This window comes from Lichtheimia ornata (assembly GCF_029851405.1).
Source record: "Lichtheimia ornata isolate CBS 291.66 chromosome Unknown scaffold00005, whole genome shotgun sequence".
NCBI classification, from domain to species: Eukaryota; Fungi; Mucoromycota; class Mucoromycetes; order Mucorales; family Lichtheimiaceae; genus Lichtheimia; species Lichtheimia ornata.
The window spans coordinates 530,433-558,165 of NW_026695325.1; the positions used below are offsets into that span (position 1 = coordinate 530,433).

General features: G+C 43.5%; 8 protein-coding genes across 8 annotated transcripts; 5 read left to right on the forward strand and 3 right to left on the reverse strand.

The window, feature by feature from the left end:
• Nucleotides 1–4,313: 4,313 nt before the first annotated feature.
• On the forward strand, nt 4,314–5,994 carry O0I10_001977 (phosphatidylserine decarboxylase; the record flags this gene model as incomplete). Its single annotated transcript, XM_058482066.1, has 5 exons — nt 4,314–4,434; nt 4,509–4,675; nt 4,749–4,982; nt 5,042–5,686; nt 5,740–5,994. 5 exons carry the CDS (start codon nt 4,314–4,316, stop codon nt 5,992–5,994), a joined length of 1,422 nt encoding a protein of 473 aa, XP_058347197.1.
• A 348-nt stretch (nt 5,995–6,342) lies between these two features.
• O0I10_001978 (ribosomal protein L24) lies at nt 6,343–7,009 on the forward strand (the record flags this gene model as incomplete). The annotated part of the gene is made up of 4 exons (XM_058482067.1): nt 6,343–6,358; nt 6,492–6,604; nt 6,674–6,815; nt 6,876–7,009. 4 exons carry the CDS (start codon nt 6,343–6,345, stop codon nt 7,007–7,009), a joined length of 405 nt encoding a protein of 134 aa, XP_058347198.1.
• Nucleotides 7,010–7,475: 466 nt separating this feature from the next.
• O0I10_001979 (uncharacterized protein) lies at nt 7,476–10,043 on the forward strand (the record flags this gene model as incomplete). Its single annotated transcript, XM_058482068.1, has 13 exons — nt 7,476–7,787; nt 7,896–8,012; nt 8,074–8,199; nt 8,252–8,312; nt 8,373–8,449; nt 8,507–8,607; nt 8,680–8,782; nt 8,846–8,993; nt 9,055–9,151; nt 9,209–9,398; nt 9,463–9,649; nt 9,713–9,893; nt 9,950–10,043. 13 exons carry the CDS (start codon nt 7,476–7,478, stop codon nt 10,041–10,043), a joined length of 1,794 nt encoding a protein of 597 aa, XP_058347199.1.
• Nucleotides 10,044–10,620: 577 nt separating this feature from the next.
• Nucleotides 10,621–14,943, forward strand: O0I10_001980 (uncharacterized protein; the record flags this gene model as incomplete). Its single annotated transcript, XM_058482069.1, has 10 exons — nt 10,621–10,711; nt 10,771–10,841; nt 10,920–11,091; nt 11,157–11,294; nt 11,351–13,758; nt 13,815–14,087; nt 14,138–14,263; nt 14,321–14,536; nt 14,602–14,676; nt 14,743–14,943. The coding sequence occupies 10 exons, from the start codon at nt 10,621–10,623 to the stop codon at nt 14,941–14,943; spliced, it is 3,771 nt and encodes a 1,256-aa protein (XP_058347200.1).
• A 349-nt stretch (nt 14,944–15,292) lies between these two features.
• O0I10_001981 (uncharacterized protein) lies at nt 15,293–17,864 on the reverse strand (the record flags this gene model as incomplete). The annotated part of the gene is made up of 4 exons (XM_058482070.1): nt 15,293–15,479; nt 15,543–15,926; nt 15,986–16,155; nt 16,227–17,864. 4 exons carry the CDS (start codon nt 17,862–17,864, stop codon nt 15,293–15,295), a joined length of 2,379 nt encoding a protein of 792 aa, XP_058347201.1.
• A 734-nt stretch (nt 17,865–18,598) lies between these two features.
• Nucleotides 18,599–20,742, reverse strand: O0I10_001982 (uncharacterized protein; the record flags this gene model as incomplete). The annotated part of the gene is made up of 9 exons (XM_058482071.1): nt 18,599–18,794; nt 18,875–18,932; nt 18,992–19,396; nt 19,468–19,866; nt 19,948–20,083; nt 20,153–20,301; nt 20,373–20,466; nt 20,544–20,585; nt 20,641–20,742. 9 exons carry the CDS (start codon nt 20,740–20,742, stop codon nt 18,599–18,601), a joined length of 1,581 nt encoding a protein of 526 aa, XP_058347202.1.
• Nucleotides 20,743–21,171: 429 nt separating this feature from the next.
• On the reverse strand, nt 21,172–22,469 carry O0I10_001983 (uncharacterized protein; the record flags this gene model as incomplete). Its single annotated transcript, XM_058482072.1, has 6 exons — nt 21,172–21,330; nt 21,397–21,665; nt 21,724–21,922; nt 21,984–22,209; nt 22,275–22,368; nt 22,427–22,469. 6 exons carry the CDS (start codon nt 22,467–22,469, stop codon nt 21,172–21,174), a joined length of 990 nt encoding a protein of 329 aa, XP_058347203.1.
• A 608-nt stretch (nt 22,470–23,077) lies between these two features.
• Nucleotides 23,078–27,490, forward strand: O0I10_001984 (uncharacterized protein; the record flags this gene model as incomplete). The annotated part of the gene is made up of 21 exons (XM_058482073.1): nt 23,078–23,231; nt 23,297–23,365; nt 23,428–23,507; nt 23,570–23,680; nt 23,754–23,996; nt 24,051–24,142; nt 24,195–24,355; nt 24,411–24,538; nt 24,602–24,716; nt 24,784–24,954; nt 25,018–25,299; nt 25,354–25,560; nt 25,619–25,770; nt 25,833–25,949; nt 26,016–26,139; nt 26,201–26,364; nt 26,424–26,518; nt 26,582–26,934; nt 27,000–27,116; nt 27,183–27,241; nt 27,296–27,490. The coding sequence occupies 21 exons, from the start codon at nt 23,078–23,080 to the stop codon at nt 27,488–27,490; spliced, it is 3,189 nt and encodes a 1,062-aa protein (XP_058347204.1).
• Nucleotides 27,491–27,733: the final 243 nt, after the last annotated feature.

Here is a 27,733-nt window from a genome sequence, read left to right on the forward strand (position 1 = left end):
TTGTCAGGGAGTGAGTGTGTCCAAATGCTGAGGAATGGAGAGGGATGGGTGGTTGGTTGTTGCCATGGCGATATCGTTGCTTCCTCTTGTTCGTTCCTATTCCAGCTCTACGCTTGGTGTCAACAGGTACATCAGAGTCCAATGTTGCAGCACAACTTGTTCCATTGACGTGTTAGCTTGTATAGAGGGCAAGTTTGGTCTCAAGACGTTGGCTGGTTTGGCGTTTTGTTTCGGCTCAACTACACTACTACACCATGGTTTTCGGTTTCCAATAACCAACGACAAAGGGTCTTTGTGTATATGGAAAAAGGCAAGTGCAATGAAACAAACAATGAAAAGGGTGTTTATTGTGCGTGTGTGCTAATAATGAATTCAATAGGTTTCTTTGGTCAGGCAATGCAACTTGGGGGCATCATCATCATCTCTTTGGGTTCAAGTCCCAGCCTGTATCAAGTGGTCGCTGCGTCGCTCTGCACTAGCCAAGTGTGCTGGAAAAGCTTCTTGGAACGCGTCTAGAGCTCTATAGGCCTGCGTTTGAGTTGAGGATGGGTCGATGACGATGGATTTTTGGAAGAGCGTGGTCACCGTGTTGAGGTAAAAGGGGGTTTGCAACAGCTCGGCCGTGAATGTGTTGACATCAGTGCGAACCAACACGCTCTTCTCGTGATAGGCTCGTTCTTTCCCTTGAGGATTTCTTTTCATGAGGTGGGAAATGATTGGAAGGATTGGGGATCATTCTTTCTTTGGAGGGGATGAATGAGAACAACTATGAGCCTGGACTCTACGTAAGTGATGTCCTTCCTTGCCATGGATCGAACTGGCCTTGCGTGATTCGTGCAGTGCCTTCTCAGGAACAAGGGATCGCCCGACGTTGCTCGGATGGTGGTGATTTGGTTTGTGAATTCCTTCTGATTTGCTTTCTTCCTTAGAGAGGATCGCCTAACGGTATACCAAATCGTCATCATTCCCGGTATCAGATGGTCTAACTTGCCTGCTTTCTTATTTGTAGAGACGACGATTACGATGATTACCACATTCACGACAATGACGATTACGATGATCACCCCATCTACGACAATGACAATGATGACGACAACGAGATTTAAAAGGAAGCCTGCAAGATCCCATTCTCTTCAACTTGTGTATTTTTGGATGTTGGTGTGACGGATGAGATTGACAACTGGTGACGAGTACGAGTAGGAATGATGACGGAGGACGACTACGACGATGGTGGTGGCAATGTACAGTAGCAAGATAGCTAGATGAAATAAAGCATTGTTTATTTATTACACGCTTGTTGGAGGTTGCTAGCTTGTGGATTACATACTATTGCTTCGAAGAAGGAATAATAAAGGTGGTCCGGTTATCGGTGATGCAAGAAGTACATGGCTTTTGTGATACAATAAGGAGGAGTGGGAAGTGGGATGAGCTTGAGAAGAGAAAAAGTGAAGAGATCCCTCCATTGAGTTTCAGGATGAGTGACTCATTCAATGTGTATATGTATCTTTTTACATATACAAATTGGTTTATGCAGCTCGACTTTCTTCTACATGCAAATGTGATGCATACCTTGACACACCTTCATTATTGGATGCTGTTTACTTACGTACCTTCACAAAAGGCAATCATCATCATCATCCATTTGTGTAGCAACCTGTCAAGGACGTGTCTGTGTAACCACCACGTGCGGCTTCACTCAGCTCTTCATCGTTGCGTTAATGCAGCCGACACCATCCACTAGGAAGAAGCAACTCCATCACGCTTACAGCATAGTGAAAACATAAAGGTGCCTGTATCTCCAAACTTTACAATGAAACGTGGGGTTTTTATTAGAGCAATGTGCTCGGCTTGACTAACAGCACCTTGTGTGAAAGTTTCACGTTCAATGTCGCAAACAGCCCAAAAAATATTTTTTGGTCGTCGAAAAGAAATTCAAGAGGTCGACTCGTTTCACTTTGGCTGGTGGCGACATTGCGAAATCTGGGATTGGCCACTATCAACTTGAAACTTGCACCCAAGGTGCTGTTGGCCAAGCCGAGCACATTGCTCTATTCAAAACCCCACGTTTCATTGTAAAGTTTAGAGATACAGGCACCTTTATGTTTGTAAGCATGATGCTATATGAGAAGTGGTCTTTGTTTAATGTAAAGCAGCTAGACCCTGGAGAGCCAAAGATGCAGAAGGACCTCTTTGGGTAACTCAGCTAAAAAGTCAGGACTTCAGGGACAATGCATGAAAGGTACGCAACCCTCACTTTTATGTCATACATTGGCAGCTAATAGCCACTTTTGTGGATTCCCAACGTTTGTGGATTCTATTGTATGTGGACGATGCTCCTGCTCTAGACATTCATTTCCATGATTAAAGTAGGTTGATCCGAGCTGGTTTGGTTGAGTTACGCTCACACAAGATTACATCGGTTGAGCTACATCGAGCGTGCTTTATGTGCAGAGTGATGTAATCTCTCTTTGACCGCAGCACAGTCAAATCAGCTCGGATCAACCTACTTTAATCATGGAAATGAATGTCTGTAGCAGGGGCATCGTTCCCATGCAGTGGATCTCGCAACAATGATGATTGGATAAAAGTGGCCGTTAGCTAGCAATACATGCCTGTTCCTAGATGATCCATAAAGTAATTATACATTGTCCTTTCATTCATGCAAACGTAGCTGTGTTACACAACACGACTCTCTGCATCTTTTGCTCTGTCAGGGTCTAGCTACTTCACAATGAACAAAGATCACTTCTCATATAGCATCACGCTTACAAACATAAAGGTGCCTGTATCTCCAAACTTTACAATGAAACGTGGGGTTTTTATTAGAGCAATGTGCTCGGCTTGGCCAACAGCACCTTGGGTGCCAGTTTCATGATCAAGCTTGCCAATCCCAGATTTCGCAATGTCGCTACCAGCCAAAGTGAAACGAGTCGACCTCTTGAATTTTTTTTCGATGACCAAAAAAATATTTTTTGGGCTGTTTGCGACATTGAACGCGAAACTTTCACACAAGGTGCTGTTGGCCAAGCCGAGCACATTGCTCTCATAAAAACCACACGTTTCATTGTAAAGTTCGGAGATACAGGCATCTTTATGTTTGTAAGCGCGATGCTATATGAAGAGTGGTCTTTGTTCATTGTCAAGTAGCTTGACCCTGATACAGCCAAAGATGCAGAGGGGCGCGCTTGTGTAACACAGCTGCTTTGCAGGATTGGAAGGGTCGATGTATGATACGTATACATCATTTAGTAACATTGGATGTATTGCTAGCTAACAGTCACTTCATCCCACTCCCAACTTTTGGCCGTTACACTGCATTTGTACGATTCTCCTGCTCCAGCCGAGCATCTCTATCATCAAACTTTCTTAATCCAAGCTTATTTGGCTGAGCTATGGTCAAGCAGAGAATACAGATAGCCCATGCTGATGTATACGGATTGATGTACTCTCTCGTTGACCGTAACTCAGTCAAATCAACTCGGATCAAGACAATTGAATCATGTAAGTGAATACCTGGAGCACGAGCATTATTCGTATGTCATAGAATGGGCAAAAGTTGGTGGATGGGAGGAGGCGGCTGTTAGCTGCCAAAGTATCAACTATCATTGAAGAGTGTAAAAGTATCATGCAATGATCCTTCCATTATTAGTTCTTGGCTCTGTTACATAATCACGACCCTTTGCATCTCTGGCTCTAATATGAGAGAGGCGATTGGCAATGAACAACTACCGCTTTCATACAGCATCACGCATGCAGCATATGCAAAGCATAAAGACGGCCCTAACCAAAAGGTGTACAATCAAGCCTGGGGCCTTTATTAGAACGAAGTTAATCAAAGTGCCTGAGAGCTTCTTCTAAGCGACCGTCAAATCCGAGGTCGGCAATTCATGTAACCCATGGCAGCTATGAGTTTATAGATTGCTCGATAGCAGCGACTTCCTCTCATTCGAAACGATTACCTATTCCACTTCATGTGAACTACCCTCCTATGGCAGTTCATCATCTCTATCCTTCAATTGCCTTGATTCAAGAGGAGTTGGCTGACCAATACAGGAGCAATGATGTTGTAACACCATTCAGATTACAGTGTTCATGAAGTAATTAATATACAGCGAGAGACATGACCAATTTATATAAAAGAGCTCATCAACAAGATTGCCCATCTGTTTGGGAAGAGGGTGAGAAGAGAAGATTGACACTATTGTAAGTTGCATTGATCATGTGATAATTCCGGGGTACAATAAGCTGAATTTCTTGAAATGCTATTAACCAAGCCTCTTGCAAGTGCAGCCTTTCTTTTAAAGTGGTTCGACATGCTGCCGATCCGAGCTTGCCGCCTCCGCCATTATACGGCTAGTCGATGCCATATCACCAGTCGATTGACTCAACGACAATGGATGCATTCGCAACAGCAACGTGAAAAACCGTTATGGGGTAATGCAACGCCTTGACTATTGACAACCCATTCAACTGGACTGACGCTTGTTCAAATATACCCAAAACAAAAGAACGGCTGCAATCTGCCTGGAATGACACTGAGACGAAATGGTATCCGATTCCCGTGGGTCTTGGTCTTGCTGTTGTCGGCTATGTTCAAATTCGCCACATTCGTGATCGTGAACGCAACAACCAGGAACAGCCTAAGCCAAAGTATGTTGCAGACGGTCCTTGGCAGGTAATTAGATACATGTATATTCATCCATTGGGGTGATGTACAAGGATGCATTATTCATGCAATGGTGTTATAGGTTCACGTGGCTTCGGCATTGCCGCTTCGCACCATGTCACGATTATGGGGAGCATTCAATTCTTTGACTATCCCAGAAGCGCTTCGACCTGCTGGTTTCAAGTTATACAGTTGGATCTTTGGATGCAATCTCGATGAAATGAAGAACCCGGATCTCTATGCATACAAGAACTTGAGTGAATTTTTCTATCGTGAATTGAAGGATGGTGCTCGACCCATTGCTGATTCGCCCTTGGTAAATATGAATGAGGCATGCTGGATAAGCCTATTCGCTGACGATTGGATGAAAAAAAGGTATCTCCTTCGGATGGCAAGGTGCTTCATTTTGGTGCCGTGCATGAACGAGAAATTGAACAAATCAAGGGCGTGACCTATTCTTTGGATGCACTCTTGGGTGAAGATGAGCCATCTACATCTCCTATTACTGAGGCCGAGTTTAGCAGCCACTTGCCACATTATGTCGATGAAGAAGAGTTTGCCAATGTGAATGGTATTCCTTATTCGCTGGATGAGATGCTGGGTGGCGAATCGCAACATAGTGTACAAGTTCCCAGCACAGTTGGCCCTGATGGTTTAGCTCCCTCCGAGAAGGCTACTGCCAAGGATACCAAAGCATTGATCGGCGTATCCGATGTCAAGAGTGGTATTCCCAAGCACGAGCATCACGTACGACCAGGCAATGCTCTTTTCTTTTGTGTCATCTATCTTGCCCCTGGTGATTATCATCGATTCCATTCTCCTACCAATTGGGTCGTTCAGAAAAGAAGACATTTTGCAGGCGAATTGTTTTCGGTTTCTCCTTACTTTGTCAAGCTTTTACAGAACCTCTTTGTTTTGAATGAGCGAGTGGTCCTTTTGGGCAAGTGGAAATATGGTTTCTTCTCAATGACACCGGTCGGAGCCACCAATGTGGGTTCTATTCATATCAACTTTGACGAGGTAAATCAAATTCACATTCATTGTCTTTGCAGCTCACTCAAACATAAAAATAGGCCTTGAAGACCAACCGCAAGGAGGATTTGCCATTGGGTACATACACTGAAGTATCTTACAAGTCAGCAAGTAAACTTTTGGGTGGAAAGCCAGTGAGATCAGGTGATGAAGTGGGTGGATTTTCACTTGGATCTACTGTGGTATTGGTCTTTGAAGCCCCAGCATCGTTCCAGTTCAAGATCCATGAGGGACAAACAATCAAGATGGGTCAAGCATTAGGTGATATCTTAGAGCATAATGATAAGAAGGCATAGAAACACATAAAAGTGGCATTGGCAAGCTGTATTTACAAAAGAGTGATGAAATTCTTTCATGGGGGCCTTAGGAAGGAAGGTGGAAGGAAGTAGTCGTGGATAAGTAATAAGAAAGAGGAACAATGAAATCTTTGGGTTTAACAAAGAGAGAAGCATAAACATAGGGGGACGAAGGACGAGAAGCAGGTATTGGATTTGTGCATAGAAAACGGCCAAGTCAGGAATACGGCTATAGCGTTGAAGGGACAATCGGGGGTTCAAGTGAATTTCCTGAGTATGCAAGCGCAAGTATGTCATTGGACAAAGGCATGGTACATGTTAGTTCTTCCTCTTCCTTGACATTGTACGATGAAGTTTTCCGCGGGTGAGTGGATGATACCTTTCAACCTTCCTAGAGCAATGGATGAATGGATGGATGAATGGATGAACGAGAAAACACTTTGGATACACACTTTACCATTATTCAACAACTCATGTTCAACATTGGCATTCATTAGACGTCAGCTCTTCTCGCAGCAAATGCCGTAAGGCTCATTTCACCGCTTCCTCGAATGAGCGTCGCAAGATTATGAGCTCCCCCTTGTCCAAGGAGCTTCGTGAAAAGTATAACGTAATAGACGAGCCTACTTTGTATACAGCCATGGTTTATTGATATATGGATCACTCCTACTATATATAGACTCGCTCTATTCCTGTCCGCACCGACGACGAGGTTATGATTGTTCGTGGTAGCTTCAAGGGCCGTGAGGGTAAGGTTGTTCAAGTCTACCGTAAGAAGTGGGTTATCCACGTTGAGCGTGTCAACCGCGAAAAGGTCAACGGTAAGCGGATGATTGTATATAGATAGATAGGATGGGTTGTGCTGATCACATGTCATACAGGTGCCACTGCTCCCATTGGTATCCACCCCTCCAATGTCGTCATCACCAAGCTCAAGATTGACAAGAGCCGTCAAGCTATTTTGGACCGCAAGGATCGTTCCAAGAAGAACAAGGATGCCATGCAACAGGTATAATCAATCAAAAAGAGACTATTCAATATGGCATATGGAAGCTCACAAGTTGATTATCTATGACGATAGTAAATGCCATGCAACCAATAAAGCCCCATTGTTTCCATAGCTATACAAAATGTGTGTGTGTGTCGTTGTTATGTGAATGTGCATGAGTTTGATCATCTGAAAGGGGGAAGAGAATCAAATTACCAAAAGCATCATGATCGTAAAGACACATGATAAGCATGGTGATAATATTATTACCTTGGTACCTTGGCAACACTCCCCTGGCAGGTACGATAAATGAGCATGATCTTTAATAGATAGAAATGAAGACCACGGGATGATGATTGCATTGTGTTTGTGGCTATATCAAGCATCTGAGCGCATCCATGCGAGAATGGGTGGGGGACGGACTTTATTGGGTACGTACTACGGCGCATGATTTGACCTTTGATAACTCTTCCTATAATACCTTTATCCCACAATGGAGAGCTCGGTACCCAACTTTGCAAAAGGAGTCTATTCAGCTTTACGAGAAAGTTTCATTCAAAGTCGATCGGCGTACATGCAGATGGAGCAGGAATCGGAAGACGAGGATAACGGCAGAGACATGTCACACAGCTTGTTTTATTCTGTACAGCAACACCACGACGAATTGGGAGACGACAGCATTCCATTGACAGATTCACATGGCTATTCAGACCGTAGTCAACTCATGTTTGAGAACGAATCGACCGACGAGTCGCGGCATGACCTTCAACAGTCCAATGGGAAAGGCGACTCTAAAAACCGCACAGTATGTTATCTCCTACCACTTCCTTCACCAAGTCTTCCACTATCACCACCAAGTCTCTCTCTCTCCTATGTATGACGTATGGCGTTATTGATGATATATTGTTTATAGAATCCAGCGACGATTTATTTGGACGAAGACAGTGATATAGAACCACCTATACCTACTACAGCACATCCAGCATCCGAATCACTACTTCCCACAACAACTGCATCTGCTGCGCCCACTGTAAGGGAACGAGCCATCATGGATTCATGTATTTGCCCTTATCTCAACCTCTATCTTCTAGATACCCAAAGAGATTACATCAATGAAGACCGGTCGCAAGCTACGTGATCCATTGTTTGCAGCATTGTATTGCCTATGTATGATCATCTTCCTATTGTCGGGCTTGATTACTCTCTTGTCTACAAACGTACGTATACCATACATGTAACGGTGTCATGGATGCTAACAATCACGCTTAGAGTCACGCATTAGAAAGAGCCGCTCGTGGAACAATGTTCAAGACAATGAAGGATAGCGCTGGTAAGTTGATCCATGATCATGTCAACAATGGTTTGCTGAAAGGACGACATGTATTACAAGGTTTAATCACCGGTATGGCTAGCATGTCATTTTTCGCCGGTGCCATATGGATATCCATTTTACGAACCTTTACCAGAGTATGGATTAGGTATACACCTATTATGGATTAGGAGACTAAAAGTATATGCTACTAGGGGCTTGTATGGGGTACCGTGGTGATTATTCCTTCATCATTACTGGGTATATTCCTATGGACACTCGTTGAATCTCGGCAGAGCAACAATTTAGATGGCGGGTAAGTGAATGAGGAGAGAGTGTGAGAGAGAGCCAGAATATCAATGACATGTTAACCAATGCGTATTATCAGCTTGACTGCTCTATCATTTATGCCACTTATCACAGCACTTGTATACATCAAGCTCCTTTATAGTAGTCGCCATCGTATATCCAAAACGGTTGCAATCTTAGAGGTATTTAAAAGGAGATGGGAAGGAAACGATATGGGTGGGATCATGCTAAGCAAGAACCCATAGTTGGCGTGCGATGTTTTGAGCTGCAATCCCGGGATCATTGTCGCTTCAGTCCTTGTCATGCTTATATTCATTGGATTTACTGTACTGTGGATGATTCTATTCAGCCGGCTTTGGTTGCTTGGACATGTTGCTTCCAATGACAGCTCATGTACGTTGTTTTATTGCGTTACGATGCGTATTCAACTAACGTATGTATATATCCGGTATAGCCTTGGTTTGGATCGTCAATGACAACGTCTATATACTCGCAGCGTTTTACATCTTTATCTATTTCTGGACATCAGGAGTGCTCATCAATATGCAAAGGTAGATGCAGCGATCTTTTTCGGTTGGGCTATGCTAATTCAATCATTTTGGCGGCAGATTTGTGTTGTCAGCTGTAACTGCACAATGGTACTTTCATCGTAACGAGCCTGCAAAATCATCTCAAGACATCACATGGAAAGCTGGTTTATTGCAAGCATCATCGACATCATTGGGAACTATTGCTCTTGGTAGCTTGGTGTTGACAATTGTGCAATGTCTTCAATACGCTACACAATGGATACGAAAGGTACGGATGGAATCATATCAAGGATTGAATATCCTCTTTTGGATCCTCATACGACTGTATATAGTACTTTAAAATGTCGTGGCCATTTATGACGGTGATATCTACGGTGTTGTCATTCATTGAAGGGCTCATTAGCGAGATCAACCATTATACAATTGCGCTTGCAGGAATTACCGGAGAAGGTTTTTACGTGTCAGCCAAATCAAGCAGCAAGATGTTCCGCCGAAATCTTTTATCCGGACTACTTGGAGGTTTGTTTCACATCTCCACAAAGGCATTACTGTCGATCCATGCTGACTTTTTTCAAATCATAGATTTGATGACCAAACTCATTTTATATGTTGGTTCCCTGGTGATGGCTCTATCATCAGGTTTTGGGACGTATATATTCGCGACTCACAGTCTACGATCACCTTACGGGATGCTAATTGGTGTTTTGGCGTCTATGGTGCCTTTGTATATGTCACGCTTCTTTTCCTATACCATGTCAAGCATGTAAGTTTGGATACAGCCCCCCTTTAAAGACTATGCTAATGTTGCATCGTTGTTAGTGTTGATGCGACTTTTCTTTGCTATGCGATCGATCTAGACACGGGCATGGTTCACATGTCAGCTGCCCATGACGTGTTTTCCGGATTTGAGTAATTTGTAGTAATCATTCCCCCATTCTTTTATCTGCATATATCCATGCCATAACATACATTGTTCCTATCAGCATCTTATATAAAGTGTGATATATTCTATATTTCGGCTAAGCTCGGGTACTGTGGAACATTGAAGTGTGAGAAATTAAAGGCTGGCTCCGATGTAATTGGAGGGCTCGACTCGCACATGGTAGATGTTGACACATTTCATACCAGAGTTTAATTGATCTTTATTTTATGATGGATGTGTTTGCTAGGATGAAGGGGTATGTCCATGGCTGATTATGCATTCAATCAATTGCTTTTCAATAATAGGCTTCATTGTTAAGATCCATATTCAATTACTTCTTTGTTTCGCACCTTGATTCCACAACATCCATTTGGTGCCCTGCCTGCAACACACTTAACACCGCTCCAAAAAGAACCGGCGAAGCAAAACAAATCCGCTTCCTCGCTTTTGCTTTTTCCCTTCCTCAACACTAAAGTAAGAGAACAGCATCCCTTTCATGGACATGGAATGTGCGTGAACTATTTCCCAGCCCACGACGCTTACCTGCTTGTGCCTTTGCAACCAGAACATGGCCGATTCCGTCGAGCAAAAGATCCCACCTGCCAATGCCACTGACGCTGTGGAGGACCCTGCTGCTGCTCAAGCTGCTGCAGAAGAAGGTAATAGGATACATGATGCGTGTCAAAGAAGGTTTAACTCAATAAACATTGACGTATAGTGGTTGCTGAGGAGACTTTTCAGTTGACGATCAAGCTTCCTGATGGTCAAGGTGAAGGTGTCAAGATCATTGTATGTGCATCATCATCATCATCATCATCCATCATGAGTGATATATTGGTAATGGGGATTGACACGTAAATCATATAGGCTAGTCCACGTGAAACCATTCATGACATCAAGCAATCTATCATGGAGTCGCCCGAGACGTGTGCTCACTCTTGCTTCCATCTTGCTTTCAATGGCCAAGTATTGAATGATTTCCTCGAGTTGGGTGAGGTACAAGGCATGACTACCGAGAGTGATTTGGTATTGGTGGAAGGTATGACAAGCAATTAGGTTTGAGAGTAATTTTGTGTGTTAACAGGTGTATTATTATTATGCCAGCCCCTTACAACGAGCGTGATGTCCGTATCCATATCAACCGCTTGCGCGATTTATTGGGTGGCCCATACAAACAGAATCCTTCTGCTGCTGGTATTGATGGTGGTATTTCCTTCTTGACAGCTGTCACTGGCGAAATTGGTAAGTTGAAAGTGTGTGGATATACGTGTGGTGCAAGAGCTAATTTATTATCATAGATGAAGAGATCGTTCCTGAAAATGAAAAGAAGGTCGAAGATTTGTTCTCTGATGAGCCTATTCCTGAGCACGCATTCACTGGTGCTGATATCAACGCTCGATCCAAATTGTCGGATTTCGTTCCTTCCGCTTTCCAACGTGTGGCACCACAATGTCTCAAAAGCATCGCCCTTTCTGGTTGGAACCCTGTTCCTCATGCTCGTAGATTGCAGGGTGATTTGTTGTATCTTGCCGTGACCACTCTTGAGAATGACAATGTGCACATCACTGCCAGCACTAAGGGATTCTTTGTCAACAACTCCAACACATCCACTTTTGATCCTTCTCGCAAGCAGAGCAACAAGAAGGTGTTTGCTCATTCTTTGATCACTCTCTTGCAAAACATCTCCGGTCAATTTGCTTCCAATTTCATCAAGTTGCAAGATTTCATCACTCGCCATCACATGCTCGAAGTGCTTCCCTCCAATACCTATTTCCCTGCACATCCGTGGGTGGTCCAAGCACCTGAACATACTTATGATCCCGCACGTCCTGCTGAACCCCTTCTTAACTTTGGCTCGGATGCTGTCGAATCCCTACGTGACTGGAATGACGAACTTCAATCGCATCGTGAGCTTCCAAAGTCCAATCTTCAGGAACGTGTGCTACGTGAACGTTTGATCAACAAGGTTCAAGCCGAATTCACTGATGCTGCTGTAAGAGGTGCAATGGCTGTTGTCAATGGCATTGTTGTCCCCTTGAATCCTCTTGAGCCCGAAGAGTCGCACATGTATGTCTACAACAATATCTTCTTCAGCAAGGGCAATGATGGCCGTGGATCATTTGATTTGTTGGGTGGTGATGAAGCTGCTCATGTGGCTACTGGCAAGGATCTTGAAGGTGTTCGTATCTTTAACAGCATCGACTCGACCAACTTGTATACTCTTGGCACCGTTATTGTGGATTACAAGGGTGTGCGTGTCATTGCCCAAAGCATTGTCCCTGGTATCTTTAGACGCTCAGAAGAAAACACCATTGTGTATGGTTCGGTGGACAATGGCGTAGAGATCCTCGCTGACAAGACTTTCCATGATGCCATTGGTCGTGATATCGTCAAGTCTTTGCATCTTGCTGAACATGGTGTTGTGGATGAAAAGGGCAATGAAGTCAAGTTGCACACTTCCATGGAAACCAAGGGCTTGTTGGGTGCCGATGGTCGTCGTTACATGCTTGATCTTTATCGCACCAACCCTGTTGATATCGAATTTCAAGAAAAGGAATGCAATGAGGATAAGCCTGATATGCCAGCATATCCCCACAAGATGACCTTGTTGCGTCCTGAGCTTATCAGCTTGTATTGGGAACACAAATTCCGTGAATGGGTCAAGGCTAAGACTGAGGAAGTGAAGAAGGAGCGTGAACAAAACAAGCCAGCTGTTGAAGAGAAGAAGGATGAAGAGAAGAAGAAGGATGAAAAGAAGGATGCTGAAGATGAAAAGAAGGAGGATGCTGAGGGCGACAAGAAGGATGCTGAGGAAGAAGAGGATATCAAGATTGATGTTACCGAATTCAAGTTGTCCTTCAACCCTGATGTTTTCACCTCTGCCAAATTAGCTGGTGGTGCCGACTCTGCCATTGTCAAGGAGGAAGAACAAACTGTGCGTGATGCATCCAAGTTTTTGAACGATGAAGTTATCCCCAGCCTTGTGCTTGATTTTGCATCCTATGCTGTTTCTCCTTTGGATGGTGAAGCTTTGACCAAGGCTATGCATCGTCGTGGTATCAACATGCGTTATCTCGGCAAGATTGCTCAGTTGGTATCTATCAGCGAGGACAAGCGTATTGAGCACATCCAAGAGTTGGCCATTCAAGAAATGATTACTCGTGTTTGCAAGCGTTTGCTCCGAAAGTACTTGAACAGCTGCAAGGTCGATGAAATTCGTGCTTGTGTCGCCCACTTTTTCAACTGTCTCCTTGGCAACCAACTCAACCCCAAGCCTAAGCCTGATATCCCTGATAGTGCTTCTCGTAATGAGATTGAATGGGCTAAGCTTACTCCATCCATGCTTGAGAGCATTGTCAAGCGTCAAGTCTTGCTCCGTTTCCGCTATAAGCTTGATGATGACTATCTCAGCAAGATCAAGCCTGTGCCTACTCTTCGTGAGATTTGTTTGCGTGTTGGTGTCCAATTGGAAGCCCGCGACTACCGTTTCCATGCCTACGATCACAATGAACATGAAGCTATGGTTGCTGAACAAGCAAGAATTCGTAAGGCTCAACAAGCTCAACAACAACAAGGTGGCAAGGTCAAAAAGAGCAAGAAGGCTGCTGCCAAGGAAGAAGCCAACAAGCCAAAGTATCGTGTCAATACCTTCCTTCCTGAAGACGTCCAAAACCTTATGCCTACTGTCAAGCAAGCATCGTCTAGAGTAAGTATATGGTATAGGAAAAGAGGAAATGATTCAATATTAACTATGGGAAACAGAGCTTGTTTGCTGAGGAAACCTTTGAAGCTGGCAAGATGAGCTTGGCCCAAGGTCACCGTCAACTTGGTTTGGAGTTGTTGCTTGAATCCTTGACATTGCATGAACAGACTTATGGCTTTTTGCATCCTGAAACCAGCAAGTGCTATGCAACTCTCGCCATGATTTACCATCACAGCGAAGATAGGGAAGCTGCTTTGGATCTCCAACGTAAGGCCGTGATTGCAGCTGAGCGCACCAACGGTGTTGATCATCCTGAGACTGTTCATCATTATGTATGTATATGATAATCGATTACCTTTATATATACTAACCACATGTATAGCTCAACCTTGGTCTCTTTGAGCACGCAGCTGGTCGCACTAAGCTTGCTCTTCGTTACATTCGCCACGCACTCTATTATTGGGATCTCCTCTTTGGTCCTGGTCACCCCGACTCTGCTACTGCCGATGTAAGTTGTGCTACTTTTTCTTGCAAGAGAGTTGCATACGCTAACTAGTATACATAGAATAATGCTGGTGTCATGTTACAATCCCTTCGTGACTATCCTTTGAGCACTCAATTCTTTGAGCGTGCATGCACAACGCAAGAAACCATTCTCGGCAAGGAACACGTTCTTACAGCTACCGGTTATCATGTGCTTGCAAAGGCATACACCCTTCAAGGTCAATTTGGAAAGGCTTTGGAGGCTGAACGTTTGGCATTTGGCGTCTTTGAAAAGAAGGTACATGTTTGTGTTGGATGGTAAAAGGAAACGACAAAGGAAAATTAACACAAGAGCTTATCTAGCTTGGTGCTGAAGACCCACGAACCAAGGAAAGTGACATGTGGCTCAAGGAGTTGACATCTAATGCTGTGTTGACTGTAAGTTTGCTAGGTTGATGGTACAAAACATCCTCATTCTCACACACACTCCTTTGTCATTTTCAGGCACAACGTATGCGACAGCAGGCTCAAATTGCAGAGTCTCAGGCACGTGTCTCTGGTCCTACCGCAAATGCTGCACCTTCGCAAATGCACCGAGGCGAGATGCCTATTGATCAAGTTTTGCAGTATATCAATGGTGAGGCACCCAAGAGCAATGGTGCACGCAAGGGCAAAAAGAAGAGTGCTCAAAAGAAGCGTCGCTAAAAATAACGGAGACCCATCCATCCATTCCTCGTCCATTTACTAGAAAACACCCTTTTCCCAAACCCAATTTGTACAAAAGAAAAAAAGAGATGGATATATATATATGTAATAAAGGCACATTGGTTTAGACATGTAAAAATCGGTCAACAGCACCTTTTTATGCATATCACACCATAGTATAGTACCCATTATTGATTACGAGTGCATCGAATGTATTGGATTGACATAACAAAATACGGGGTTTCTATGTAATGTATTCGTACATATAGTGTATTGTTGGCCTAATGCATAGTGTTGTTGTAATCCTTGCTCTAGCAAATTGTTGCATCGTCTGCTGTTGTTGCTATATTTACATGAGGACACAACTTGAAGTGCGGATATTGCGTTTGGTGCTCTCATGCTGCTGTCGTGTCATTGAATTTGCTTTTTGAAGCCGTTCTACAGCGCCCTGGTGGCCCTTGTTGGCAGCCTTTTGGTATAATTGCTTTGCACGTTCATAATCCCTCAATACGCCTACACCTGTTTCGTAGTACCAGCTATGGATTAAAGAGAAAAACATTCATGAGATCACTATCACAATACTCAGAGTTTCCACATACCCTAACAGAAACACGGCTTCATCCAATCCTTGATCGGCTGCTTTTTCACACCACCTGAAAGCTGCATCTTCGTTGCGTGTCGTAGCAGATAACCATTCAGAGACATCACGTGCAAGCCTCTCCTCTTCTGTGAGTATATCAGCGGGTCCACGGCATCCTCGATTGTAAAGGCGACTAAGGCCCAACATGGCTTGAGGGGAGTTGTGTTCTCGCGCAGCCATATCGTAATATCCAAAACTCTTTGCAAAATGCATAGGAGCACCATAGAGACCATGTTCATAAATGTATGCGATTCTTGACTGAGCAGGACCATAACCAAGCTGAGCAGCATGTTCAATATGACGCAATGCAGCTAATTCTCCTCCATAGCGATGAATAAGCTCACTACACACGTAATGACATCAATTGTTATTCTCTTCCATAGCAGATGATGATGTACTCACGTGGATAATTCCACCTTGGGATATGCACCGGTCAAAATTAAACCAAGAAGATAAGGAGGTTCGGGACACTGTTCCGTAGCACGATCAACGGCCTGCGTTAATAGCTCCAATCCAAGAAAAGTGTTGCGTCGTTGACCCAATTCACCGAGAAGATGGATCCTTGCCATTCGCTATACATAAGAGTAGTAAATGTGTTTGTTATGATGATGCTATTATCAGATGTTGTATACCATAAACTTACATAAATAGCCTGAACTATGTCCTTTTCGGCAGCCCCTTGATAGTTTGACAAGGCTTGCATTGTGTTGCCTGACCTTTCGTAAGCTTTGCCCACTTGATACATAGCTTCGGGTACAAACTCAGCAGCTGCCACCTTGTAGAGCTTGAATGCTTTGCTGGGATTCTTTGAGAAACCATATTCGCCACGATCCAACCATCGAGCTTGCAAATAAGCTGCTTCTCCCACATTCTTCTTGGCCAATAACTTGATCCATCGTACACCTTCATCCTGTAACATCTTCTTTTTGCGTCGACTAGCATCACTCAATCGATGTGTGGGTGTTGTTGATAAGGATGGCGCTGAACGAATTGTATCCAAAGATGTACGTGATGTTGCTGGATCATACCCATCGAGTGAAAGCCGTTGTGATGTTGATGATGATACACTTGTGGAGCTACATGTTGCATCATTTGATGTATGTTGTTGACCGTCGTACAAGTCAGCAATCTCAAGAAGGTATTTTGCATAGCTAAGCTGAACAATAGGATCTCGAGTCTTCTCAGCCATAGAACGATATGTCTTGATTGCATCTGGATGATTTGTCAGGCTGTACGACGCTTTTGCATACTTTGATTGAGTGATCGGATGTTGTATCTTTCGTGCAGTGGTGTTTGTTAATCGTGGTGATATCAATGACGATGAAGAAGAAGAGATGAAATGACCATAAGTGGAAGTGAATGATTGACGTGGAGGAAGAGGAAGGTGTTGTTGTTGCTGTTGTTGAATGAATGCCATAGGACGACTTCGTGTTGTACGTGGCGGATGTCTCAACCGACGGGGATCCTGGTAAATGACAGGAGATTGTTGTTGCTGTGGATACATCGGGAACATTGTTGGCGATGTTGGTGACAGGGGCGAAGCTGATGACCCACCATCAGATGAGTTATGCATTGTATCAAAGCTCACGCGTGGTCTATTGGTGGTAAGCTGTGGTGTAGGTGGTAATGATTCTTCCAATTCCATCACTTTAGAATGTCGTTGATAGGGTTGTTGTAGCTGTTCATCTTCTTCGGGTGTGCTGCCGATGATCTTCCATCCTTGAGAATACCTTGTTGTTCCTCCAACAATGTCACCTTGTGCCTTTTTCATATCGGGAGAAGATGACGAGGACTCGGTGGTGGGTGGTGTTGATAACGCATGCAAAGGTGTTGGGGGTGGTGCTGGTGTTGTTGTTGTTGTTGGTTCCTCTTTAGTCATCTCATCTTCGGCTACCATTGTTTTCTCTTGTAAATGAATCTCTTCCTCATCCTGCTTATAATGAATCTCTTCCACAATTTCATCTTCTTCTTCTTCATCATTGTCGTAAGCGCTGTCATTGTTGATTCTGCTGCTATCAGTGCTGCTGCTTGTGCTGGTATGTGGGTCTGGGTTAAGGACGCGGAAGGAAAGCCGTTGTGTCGGGCTCTCGAAGGTTGAAGCTTCCGAATCACCCTCTTGAGATTCGCTGCTGTTGCGTGTTGTATCCTTGCTCGCATTCACCATGGACACTGCTCGTCCCAATGCACGAATTTTGGTTGAGGATTGACTTGCATTGTCTACTGCTCGATTGGAGGAACGAAAGAAAGACAACGACTTGCGAGGAACTCCGTTTTCGGGCATTGTCGTTGAGGTGGTGGCGTTATGGGTTGTCAAGGACTGTATAATACAAAAAGAAAAGTGACAATAGCAGAAAGAGAGAGATGAGTTGCTTGATGATGCACCATTCACTCAAAAAGGACAAGATTATTTTTTCGCTGTATGTGCAACATGTAAAGCGTGTGTATAATACTTCTCCCAGACTGTTCCAATTCCACCAGTTATTACCAGCTGATATGAATGGACCCAATCGTTTGCACGTGGACATTCGTGTTCAAGCCATCATGTGCAAACACTATTGCTATTACATCCCATGATCGATTCGATTGGTAAGGAAAGTACTCATTTATTCATCTCTTTGCTCGCCGATCTGGTTTATTCCGAAGGCCCTGCTGAGTTACACAGCGGATGCACAGACAACGCATTACAAACAAGTGGGATGTTCATAAGTCAATAACAAAAAAACAATAAAGTGCTATGTATCTTTGCATTTACCCGGTATGATCATGAATGTGGAATTTAAGACGACGATGCACTTCTCAAAACGACACAAGCAATACTTTTCTCCGTTGCGAGGAATAGGAGGAGGTCTTCGTACCACCATTATGCATTCGGCTACCTCATCACAGCACGTTGCATTTAGGTTTCCATGTCAACGACGTATGTGTATACAGTATTAGATCGCTCTATCCTTTATTTCATGGTATTACATGTGCCTTTTTGTATGGGTATGTATGATGAAAGATACTGTTTAGTAGTTATGCGCAACGATGGGTTACACAGGCCTCGTCATCTTGAGCTATATCATCCTCACGAGATACAAACTTTGACTTTTCATAATCGGCAGGGTTTAATCGTGTACTCGAGTAGTAAGTGAGTATGCCAACAAGTGTGAGCACCGTCCACGAGATATGAACCCGTATATCATAAGGAAGCCAAGTCCAACCCAAAGATCTATTTGTGGCATATGCAGGGGTCAATATTATTATAATGTCAATTACATCGGATGTCATTTGCGTTAGATGTAAACTTACGCTGACCATATCATGCCACATGTTGCTGGTCCTAGCGCACGCATAGCACTTCCACAGCCTGTATTTTACCTTCATATCAGCTTGTACTCATCCACCAGCATCCTGTTGTAAACTTACATTGAGCAAACCCATTGACAGTCCCCAAAGTGTTTAAGCGTTTCGCTCCATTGTTGACAAGAATAGTGCATGCAGTGTACGATATCGAATGATAACATGTCCTGAAAGTGGCTGTGATAAGGATGCCCACCCACACCCAAAATTTTGTTTGTCTGGCACCATGAAGATCCGGGATCTCGTAAAACCATCGAACGTATCCTTGCATGAAATACAATGGTATGCAACCTGCTAACACAAATCGATACAATCGCAAGACGCCGAATCGTGCAGTGAGCTTGGGCAGGAAGAATAGCTGTAGAATCAAAGTGACGATACCACAATATGCCAATGCAATTCCTATTTCATCTGCCCTGTAGCCAAGACCACCGTTGTTTCGTGGACTTGCTGACCAGATTGGAAAGAGCTCTAAATAGTGCGTGTGTATCAGCCATAGGATAGCGTGTGAAAATCCATCCTTGTATGTAGTTATTACTCACCATCATAGTAGATAGCTTGGAAAGAGAAAAGGGCATATGATATACTGATAGCAAGTACAGCTGGCGTAATGGCTTCTCGAAATGTAGGTGGTGGACGAGATTCATCAGGGAGCGTAGGCGTGGGTGATGATGCTGAAAGACGTTGGCTTTCCTCAAACGTGCGATAACCATCATCTGAAGGGCTGTTTTGAATGAGTGGCTCCTCCTCCTCTTCTTCCTTTTTCAACACGGTCGACAACGTTTCATCCAGATAAAAGTATCCAAATGTGAGACTGATTGCGCATATCAATGCCGAAATGAAACATGGTAAAAAGTATGGGTATTCGGTGAAGAAATCAGTAATGAATCCACCACGTCCAAAGATTGAAGGAAAATTTCTGACAGGATTGGACAAGAGACCTATAGGAGGATATACATAAAGAAAGAGAGGTGGTGAGTACTCCTGAATATATACATTACATTCAGCGGATGCATCATTACCTCCCATTGCGGGTCCGATGATGCTTCCGAGGCCGTAAATAAGGGGTAGGTAGGTAAAAGCCCGGGCTCGTTGTTCTTCTGAATTGTTGATTGTGATCTCTGATACCATGGATTTGAGCACGCCCACATTGCCATTCTATACAAATTGTGTGTTAAGTAATACGTGGGATAATCGAATCATAGATGCATGTATATCATGACTCACCAGCAATCCACAAAGACTACGAGAGATAAGCGCCCATGCAAATGACTTTGATAATCCGAAAAGTAAGATGCTAGTCATAGCGCCTGCTGTGCCCATCAAGATCACTGGACGTCTCCCAATACGATCAGATAGCATGCCCCATGAGATGCCTGTCAATCGTGATCAGCGATTTGTATCATTGCATCATAATCCTACTATCATCATCATGTGGGTGCATTACCAGTCATCAATTGTGCCATAGCGAATGCTGAAGTAATCATTCCAGCATAGTAACCAACATTCTTCTCTTCAGTGATGTCGAAATCCCGGATCATCTATTGTTTGCGTGTGGTGTTACTATAATTGCTGAGAGAGAGAGAGAAGCTTTGGTGTGTTTGTGGGTGGGACATACAAATATTATGAATGGCAAAATTACTGTGAAGCTTATCGGTTCCTGAAGTAAAGTGTAAGCTAATCGCGACATGGACAATGGCGACATGAGCACATACCGAAAAACGACACCCGCATAGGATCAATAGTTGTCGATATGGGAGCGGCCTCTCTTGTGTTGCTGTGGCAGTGGCAGCAGTGGCCGAGGGTGAAGTAATCATGGCGGAGCAAGAGACATGGATTCATTACTCACTTTTGCCCCACTTTAATGCTTTTTGATTTCTCGGGTAAAGTTTAACCAATCGACATGCAGACTCTTTATGAAAGCACATTACACTGGTTGCATCATAAAACCAAACTTACAGGCAAATCATCAGGTCTGGATCGCAACGTAAAAATGTGTAGTTCGTGTCACACCCAAATCCGCCAATCGACTTTCCTCAATTGGAGCAATATCCAGAATATGTTGTGCGATCCATGCTTTATTATCCAAGAGATCTATCAATTGAGCGGGAATACATTTACATATTTGGAGCTGCATTTCAACACGATACGATGCATAATAGGGCCGAGATGTCGGTATGTGTGGGTGATCTTTAATGCATTTCAATGTTGACTATAATAATGGATGTCATGTGCTTGATATCTTCTTATTGTTGTTGAGCTTTCTGAGATCTCTGAGCAGCACGTTCAGTCGCTTTCTCCTTTGCACGATCGATCAATGGCTTAAGTTCATTGCGTTCACCGAGCATCCGAAGCAAGTCGTGGATCATTGGAATAAAGTTATGCTTCCTCAATAGATTCTCTCTCTACATATTAAGACATTAGCCTTTTTTCCCATAAACTTAATTCCATTCCAGGACCAGATCACTTACATGCCATCGTTTTCTCTTTTCCTTTTCCAATTGTAATTTGTGCTCTAAATCACCTCGTTGTGCATTCAATCTCACTCGCTCATTGTCAGCATCGTCGGGCAAAGAGAGGAGCAACCCATCCGTTTCTTCAATTTGCTCTTGGAGTAATTCAATTCGATCCCTTGTTAAGGCCATCAGACTGAAATGTAGCTCGCTCCCACCATATCGCTCCATACGGCTCATGATAGCTGCATTTGCCTTTTGTACCCAATCATCCTCGGTACATGCACCTATGATGATACATCAGTGAGCTGAAAAGAAATTTTGAGCAACATGGACATGCATTACCCAAGTGAACAGGACCACGGCTTAAGCCATCCAATTCGTATAATGCACCGTGGATAGGTAAGTAGGCAATGAAATGATAAACATCCTCATCCTTGTTCCCCTTGGCTTCTTGCATCTCTTCAAAGAAAGGATCGGATCGTGCAAAGCTGTTGTGTACTGAGCGGATCAAGTCACTGTTGGAAATAGCAAGACCTTTCATCTATGCCCATTGCCATGAATACCAATCGTCTACTACAAGTTCCAATGACTCGAATACTTACATCCGGTGGAAACTCAGCGGTGAATTCCTTAAAACCACGTAATTCTTGACCAAGATCGATATCATCACGGTTCAATAAAATCGATAGGATCGCTTGGGTAGCACATGCATTGTTGATGACTTGGTTTGCGAAAAAGATATGATCGGTTGGATGTTGCTCGCCTTCCGTAGCAGGTGATGGTTGTGCTCCTTGCCATTTGAATAAGAAAATCAAGCCCAACACCGGTCTAGTGGTGATTGTGGTGTGTTATCAGTAACAACATTGCACAAGATATCCTTTGTCGATGCTTACTTTAATTGTTCCATAAGGGACTCATCAAGACTCCATACTTCTTCCACTTGGACTCCTTTGACACCCATTCCAGAGATAAGTTCAGTGAAGACGCCTAGTAGGAACATGTTAGTATGACCCACCCAGGAGGTACCTTCAACGGCTCTTCTTACCAGGGTCACTCTCGATCAGACACCAATTTCCAGCTTCTGCCATGTTGAATCTACAACACCATTGAATGCGTTATTAGAGGTACTACGCTCCCATGGGAAAGGCCACGTCGAAGGCATTGATCCTGTCACTTACAATGGGAAGGTGAAAATAGAAAAGTACAAAGAGCCGAATGCAGAGTCAACCGACACGTACCAAGCATAGATAGGAGATTCAATTTATCCCCAACAGCGCCGCTTGTTGTCAGGCATCATGGATCATTGACAATGACACTGCTCATTCACATCACATACCCGCAATACCACCACCAACAGGAACGAATCATTTAAATAAAGGCATCTCATTATTGAATCCTCTTGAATGATTAGGCAAGACGTAAGTGCAATGCTTAAGCATCTTCTTTTCATACAATGTATCATCCATTCATATAAGCTATTCCATGATACAGTACTTTAATTATCATGTATCCTGTTAACTTTACAAGAAAAGGATTGTATCTAGTGGAGGTATAGTATAGTTTGTATGGAAGGTGCTTTGCCTGATTCTTGGCTTGATCACGTGACTCGCTGTACAAAAATAAGCTGGTGGGAGCGCCAAACGCGGTACGCGGGTCATCTTTTCTTACATTTCCTTTTTCACGCGCCTTGCCCAATATGTCCACCCAAGATCACGACGACGTTGACATGATCGACGTTTCTCCTTCACAAGACATATCCGTCAAACGAAGAAAGACTCGCCATGATCCAAGATTGTTAAAACAAGCTTCTTCGACATTCGAGCAGGAACTCGACGAAATGGGCTTCGACAGTAAATACTCCCTGGAATACACACGGCATAACGAATACATGATAACCGATTCTTTGATACTATAGACGAGTCTGCAAAGGCTACATGGAGTCGTGCACCAGCACCACCATTGGATCCATCCAAAGACAACTTGGGTATGAAATGGCACATGGCTCATATCTTCAACATGTTCTCTCATCATTCTCGTGCTCTATAGTGTTCCAGCAAATCGAAGCCGATGACTACATGGATCACAATTCAAGGAGGCCCGTTGTGAGATTATATGGTATCACCAAGGTATGCATATCATATAGATGTGTTGTTCCCATTGTACGGATTCTCATCATGGATAATTGTAGGGAGGAAATAGTGTCGTTTGCCATGTTCATGGTTTCCTGCCATACTTTTACTTCCCAGCACCAGTTGGCTTGAAGCAATCTCATTTACCCTCTTTACAAGCTGGATTATCGGCAAGTATAAAAGGATGGGGTGAAAGCATTGAATAAGCATAGCTAATGATGAGGGTCACCTTTCAATTATTAGACAGCAGTACAAAGTGGAATCAATCGTGTGGATCTAGTCATGAAGCAAAGCATCTATGGCTATCGTGGTGATGGATTTGTGCAGTTTGTCAAAGTCACGTGCAACGATCCCAGGGATATCAGCAAAGCCAGGAACAAGGTGGAATCGGGTATTACGGTCGCAGGGCTGGATAAACCATGCACAGCAGATACCACTTTCGAAAGCAACTTGGCGTATCTATTACGATTCATGATTGATTGCAAGGTGGGTAAAGAGCACTCTTTGTGTATGCTTTTCATTGTGCTAATCCAATATTAGGTACCTGGCTCTAATTGGATTGAGCTTCCTGCTGGACAATATCGCCATTCCCAAAAAAGGATATCCCATGCACAATATGAAGTGGAAATATCGTAAGTTGAATGGCAATGCAAAGTTCTATATGATCTAATATGGGGGTCATAGTCATGAAAAGTTTATCAGCCATCCACCAGAAGGAGAGTGGTCCGATATTGCTCCATTGCGTGTTCTCAGCTTTGATATTGAATGTGCTGGTCGAAAAGGTGTATTCCCTGAACCCGAAGTCGATCCAGTTATCCAGATTGCATCGGTGGTCAAAGTACAAGGTGAGTGTGATTTATCGGATCATGTTACAGCACACTTATACATTCTTTCTTATAGGCGAGACAATCCCATTTGTTCGAAATGTTTTCACGCTTCGCGATTGCGCACCAATTGTTGGCACTGATGTTCGTTCTTTCCATACCGAAGTCGACCTATTACAAGGATGGCGTGATTTCGTGCAAGAGGTGAACATACCATCAATCGCTTCTTTGTGAACAGCTTCATTGATGGTTGGTTATTATCAATAGGTCGACCCTGATGTCATTATTGGTTATAACATCTTGAACTTTGATTTTCCATATCTCCTCGATCGTGCCAAACACTTGAAGGTTGCACGCTTTCCTTTCTTTGGAAGAATTCAAGGTGACTTTTACATGGATGTCAATATCGGGATCATATAGCTGACATGGCACCCTATCTATCTACCTAGGAATCCAAACACAAACCAAGGATACAACATTCTCTTCCAAGGCCTATGGCACACGCGAGAGTAAGCAAGTCAATCTTGAAGGACGGCTGCAACTCGATCTTCTTCAAGCAATTCAACGAGACTACAAGCTTCGATCCTACACCCTCAATGCTGTTTCTGCCGAATTCTTGGGTACGTGGTTGTTGTTGTTGTTGGATTCTGCTTAAGGTAATTAACAACTTGCTGCTATATTAGGTGAACAAAAGGAAGACGTGCATCACTCTATCATCACTGAGCTTTACAATGGCAACCCTGAAACCAGACGTCGCTTGGCTGTGTATTGTTTGAAGGACGCTTTCCTCCCTCTTCGGCTGATGGATAAGCTGATGATGCTTTTCAACTATATCGAGATGGCTAGAGTGACAGGTGTGCCTTTCAATTATATCAACACCCGTGGCCAGCAGATCAGAGTCATTTCACAGCTTTATCGTCGAGCCCTTGAACAAGACTTAGTCATCCCAGTAGTCAAATCTGAAGGTGGGTTTTGTGATAGACATGCCACTTGGATATTTGTATTGACCAAGAATCTAGTTTCGGAGCAACAATATGAAGGTGCCACCGTTATTGAACCTGTCAAAGGATACTATAGCGTTCCAATTGCAACACTCGATTTCACGTCTCTGTACCCATCTATTATGCAAGCGCACAATCTTTGTTACACAACCTTGCTCAATCCTGAAGCCGTCCAACGACTCGGCCTGGTCAAGGATGTCGATTATGTCGTAACACCAAACAATGGTAAGGAGGTTGTGTAAGGCTTCTTATATGGGCGTGCTAATGCATGTGCTTTTTGCAGACATGTTTGTCAAAGCTAGCCGACGCAAAGGATTGCTTCCCGAGATTCTACAAGATCTGTTATCAGCCCGTAAACGTGCAAAAGCTGACTTGAAAAAGGAAACGGATCCCTTCCGAAGAGCTGTGTTGGATGGTCGACAATTAGCATTGAAGGTGAGTCATGATATCGAATCGAGGAAGTAACGAAAAGGTTAATGAGGTATCCAAAACTATAGATCAGTGCCAACTCGGTTTATGGCTTCACAGGTGCTACTATCGGCAAGCTCCCATGTCTGCAAATTTCATCAAGTGTTACTGCCTATGGTCGTCAAATGATTTTAAAGACACGTCAGGTCCGTAAAGTCACTCTACGTTGGCGGCAAATATGAACTTGGATCTAATCGTTATGATGTATTTAGGTCGTGGAAGAGATGTATAGCATTCAAAAAGGCTACAAGCACAATGCTGAAGTTATCTATGGTGATACCGATTCTGTCATGATCAAATTTGGAGTGGATACTTTGGAAGAGGCAATGAAACTAGGCAAGTACCCTTTTGTTTTCATTTCTTATGGAGCCAAGGTTGATTAACTTTTGGACCATAGGCAAAGAAGCTGCTGAGCTGGTAACCAAGGAGTTCGTTCGACCGATCAACCTCGACTTTGAAAAGGTGTACTTCCCTTATCTGCTTATTAGCAAGAAACGCTATGCTGGTCTCTATTGGTCAAGACCTGAAAAATACGACAAATTGGATGCTAAGGGTATCGAGGTAGGGTCATCATGATCATTACAAGGCAAACATGGATTAACCCACGCGTGATACCGTAGACTGTGCGTCGTGATAATTGTCGACTTGTATCCAACGTTGTGCAACAAAGCTTAAATAAGCTTCTCATCGATCGTGATGTTCAAGCAGCTCAAGAGTAAGTGCCCATTCCCCCTTCATCTCGACATTTGATTTGTATTGATATGGTGGATGACAATAGATATGTGAAAAAGACCATCTCAATGTTGCGTCAAGACAAGGTGGATTTATCGCAGCTCGTGATTACCAAGGCATTGAGCAAAAATGATTACAGCGCCAAGCAAGCTCATGTGGAACTCGCTGAGAGGATGCGTAAACGTGATGCTGGTTCAGCCCCTGCCCTCGGTGATCGTGTTGCCTATGTCATTATCAAAGCTGGCAAAAACGCACCCGCATACGAACGAGCCGAGGATCCGCTTTATGTCTTGGAACACAACATCCCCATCGATACCAGCTATTACTTGGAGAATCAGTTATCCAAGCCCCTGCAACGTATTTTCGAACCGATCTTGGGTGACAAAGTGAACAGCCTCTGTAAGGAGCTATATAGTTGGATAATGGGTGGATGATGATGGTTGATACTGATTTCGTAAATCTAGTGCAAGGTGATCATACTCGAACCGTGAGCATTGCTACTCCATCAGCAGGTGGTATCATGAAATTTGCTGTCAAGAAGACTACGTGTCTTGGTTGTCGAGCACCATTGAAGAAAGGAGGTAAGTGTATGCTTTTACCCTTTTGTATTGATATGAAAATATTAATGTTATCATCTCACACAATAGACCATCCAGCAGTGTGCGCACAATGCAAACCTCGACTCACAGCAATCCATTTACACCAGGTAAGATTGATCCTTGTTTGGTAGTGCAATGCATATATTAACTTTAATGTTTAGCTGAAGGTCTTCCGAGATGCGGAAACTGCTTATTCTCGCCTTTGGACACAATGTCAGCGATGCCAAGAATCACTTCATCAAGATGTCATCTGCTCAAACAACGATTGCCCCATTTTCTACATGCGCAAGAAAGCTCAAAAGGATGCAAATGAAGCCGAAGACAAGGTCGCTCGGTGCAGCATGGAATGGTTGTAAATGACATCATGTAAATAGATTCCCCTTCTCCAAAATACAATTGCAAGCTATCATTAAAGCAGAGCTATGTTCTAGCAATTAGTAAATGAGAGCTTTAAATATCAAAAACATGTGTCAACATAGCATGCTTTAACTTGTACATCGACGAGAGCCAATATGAAGCATCCTCATTGCCTCCTTTGTAATGATCAACCTTTATTTGTGTTAAGACGTCTAATGTAATCTATTCTGCTGCTGCTGCCG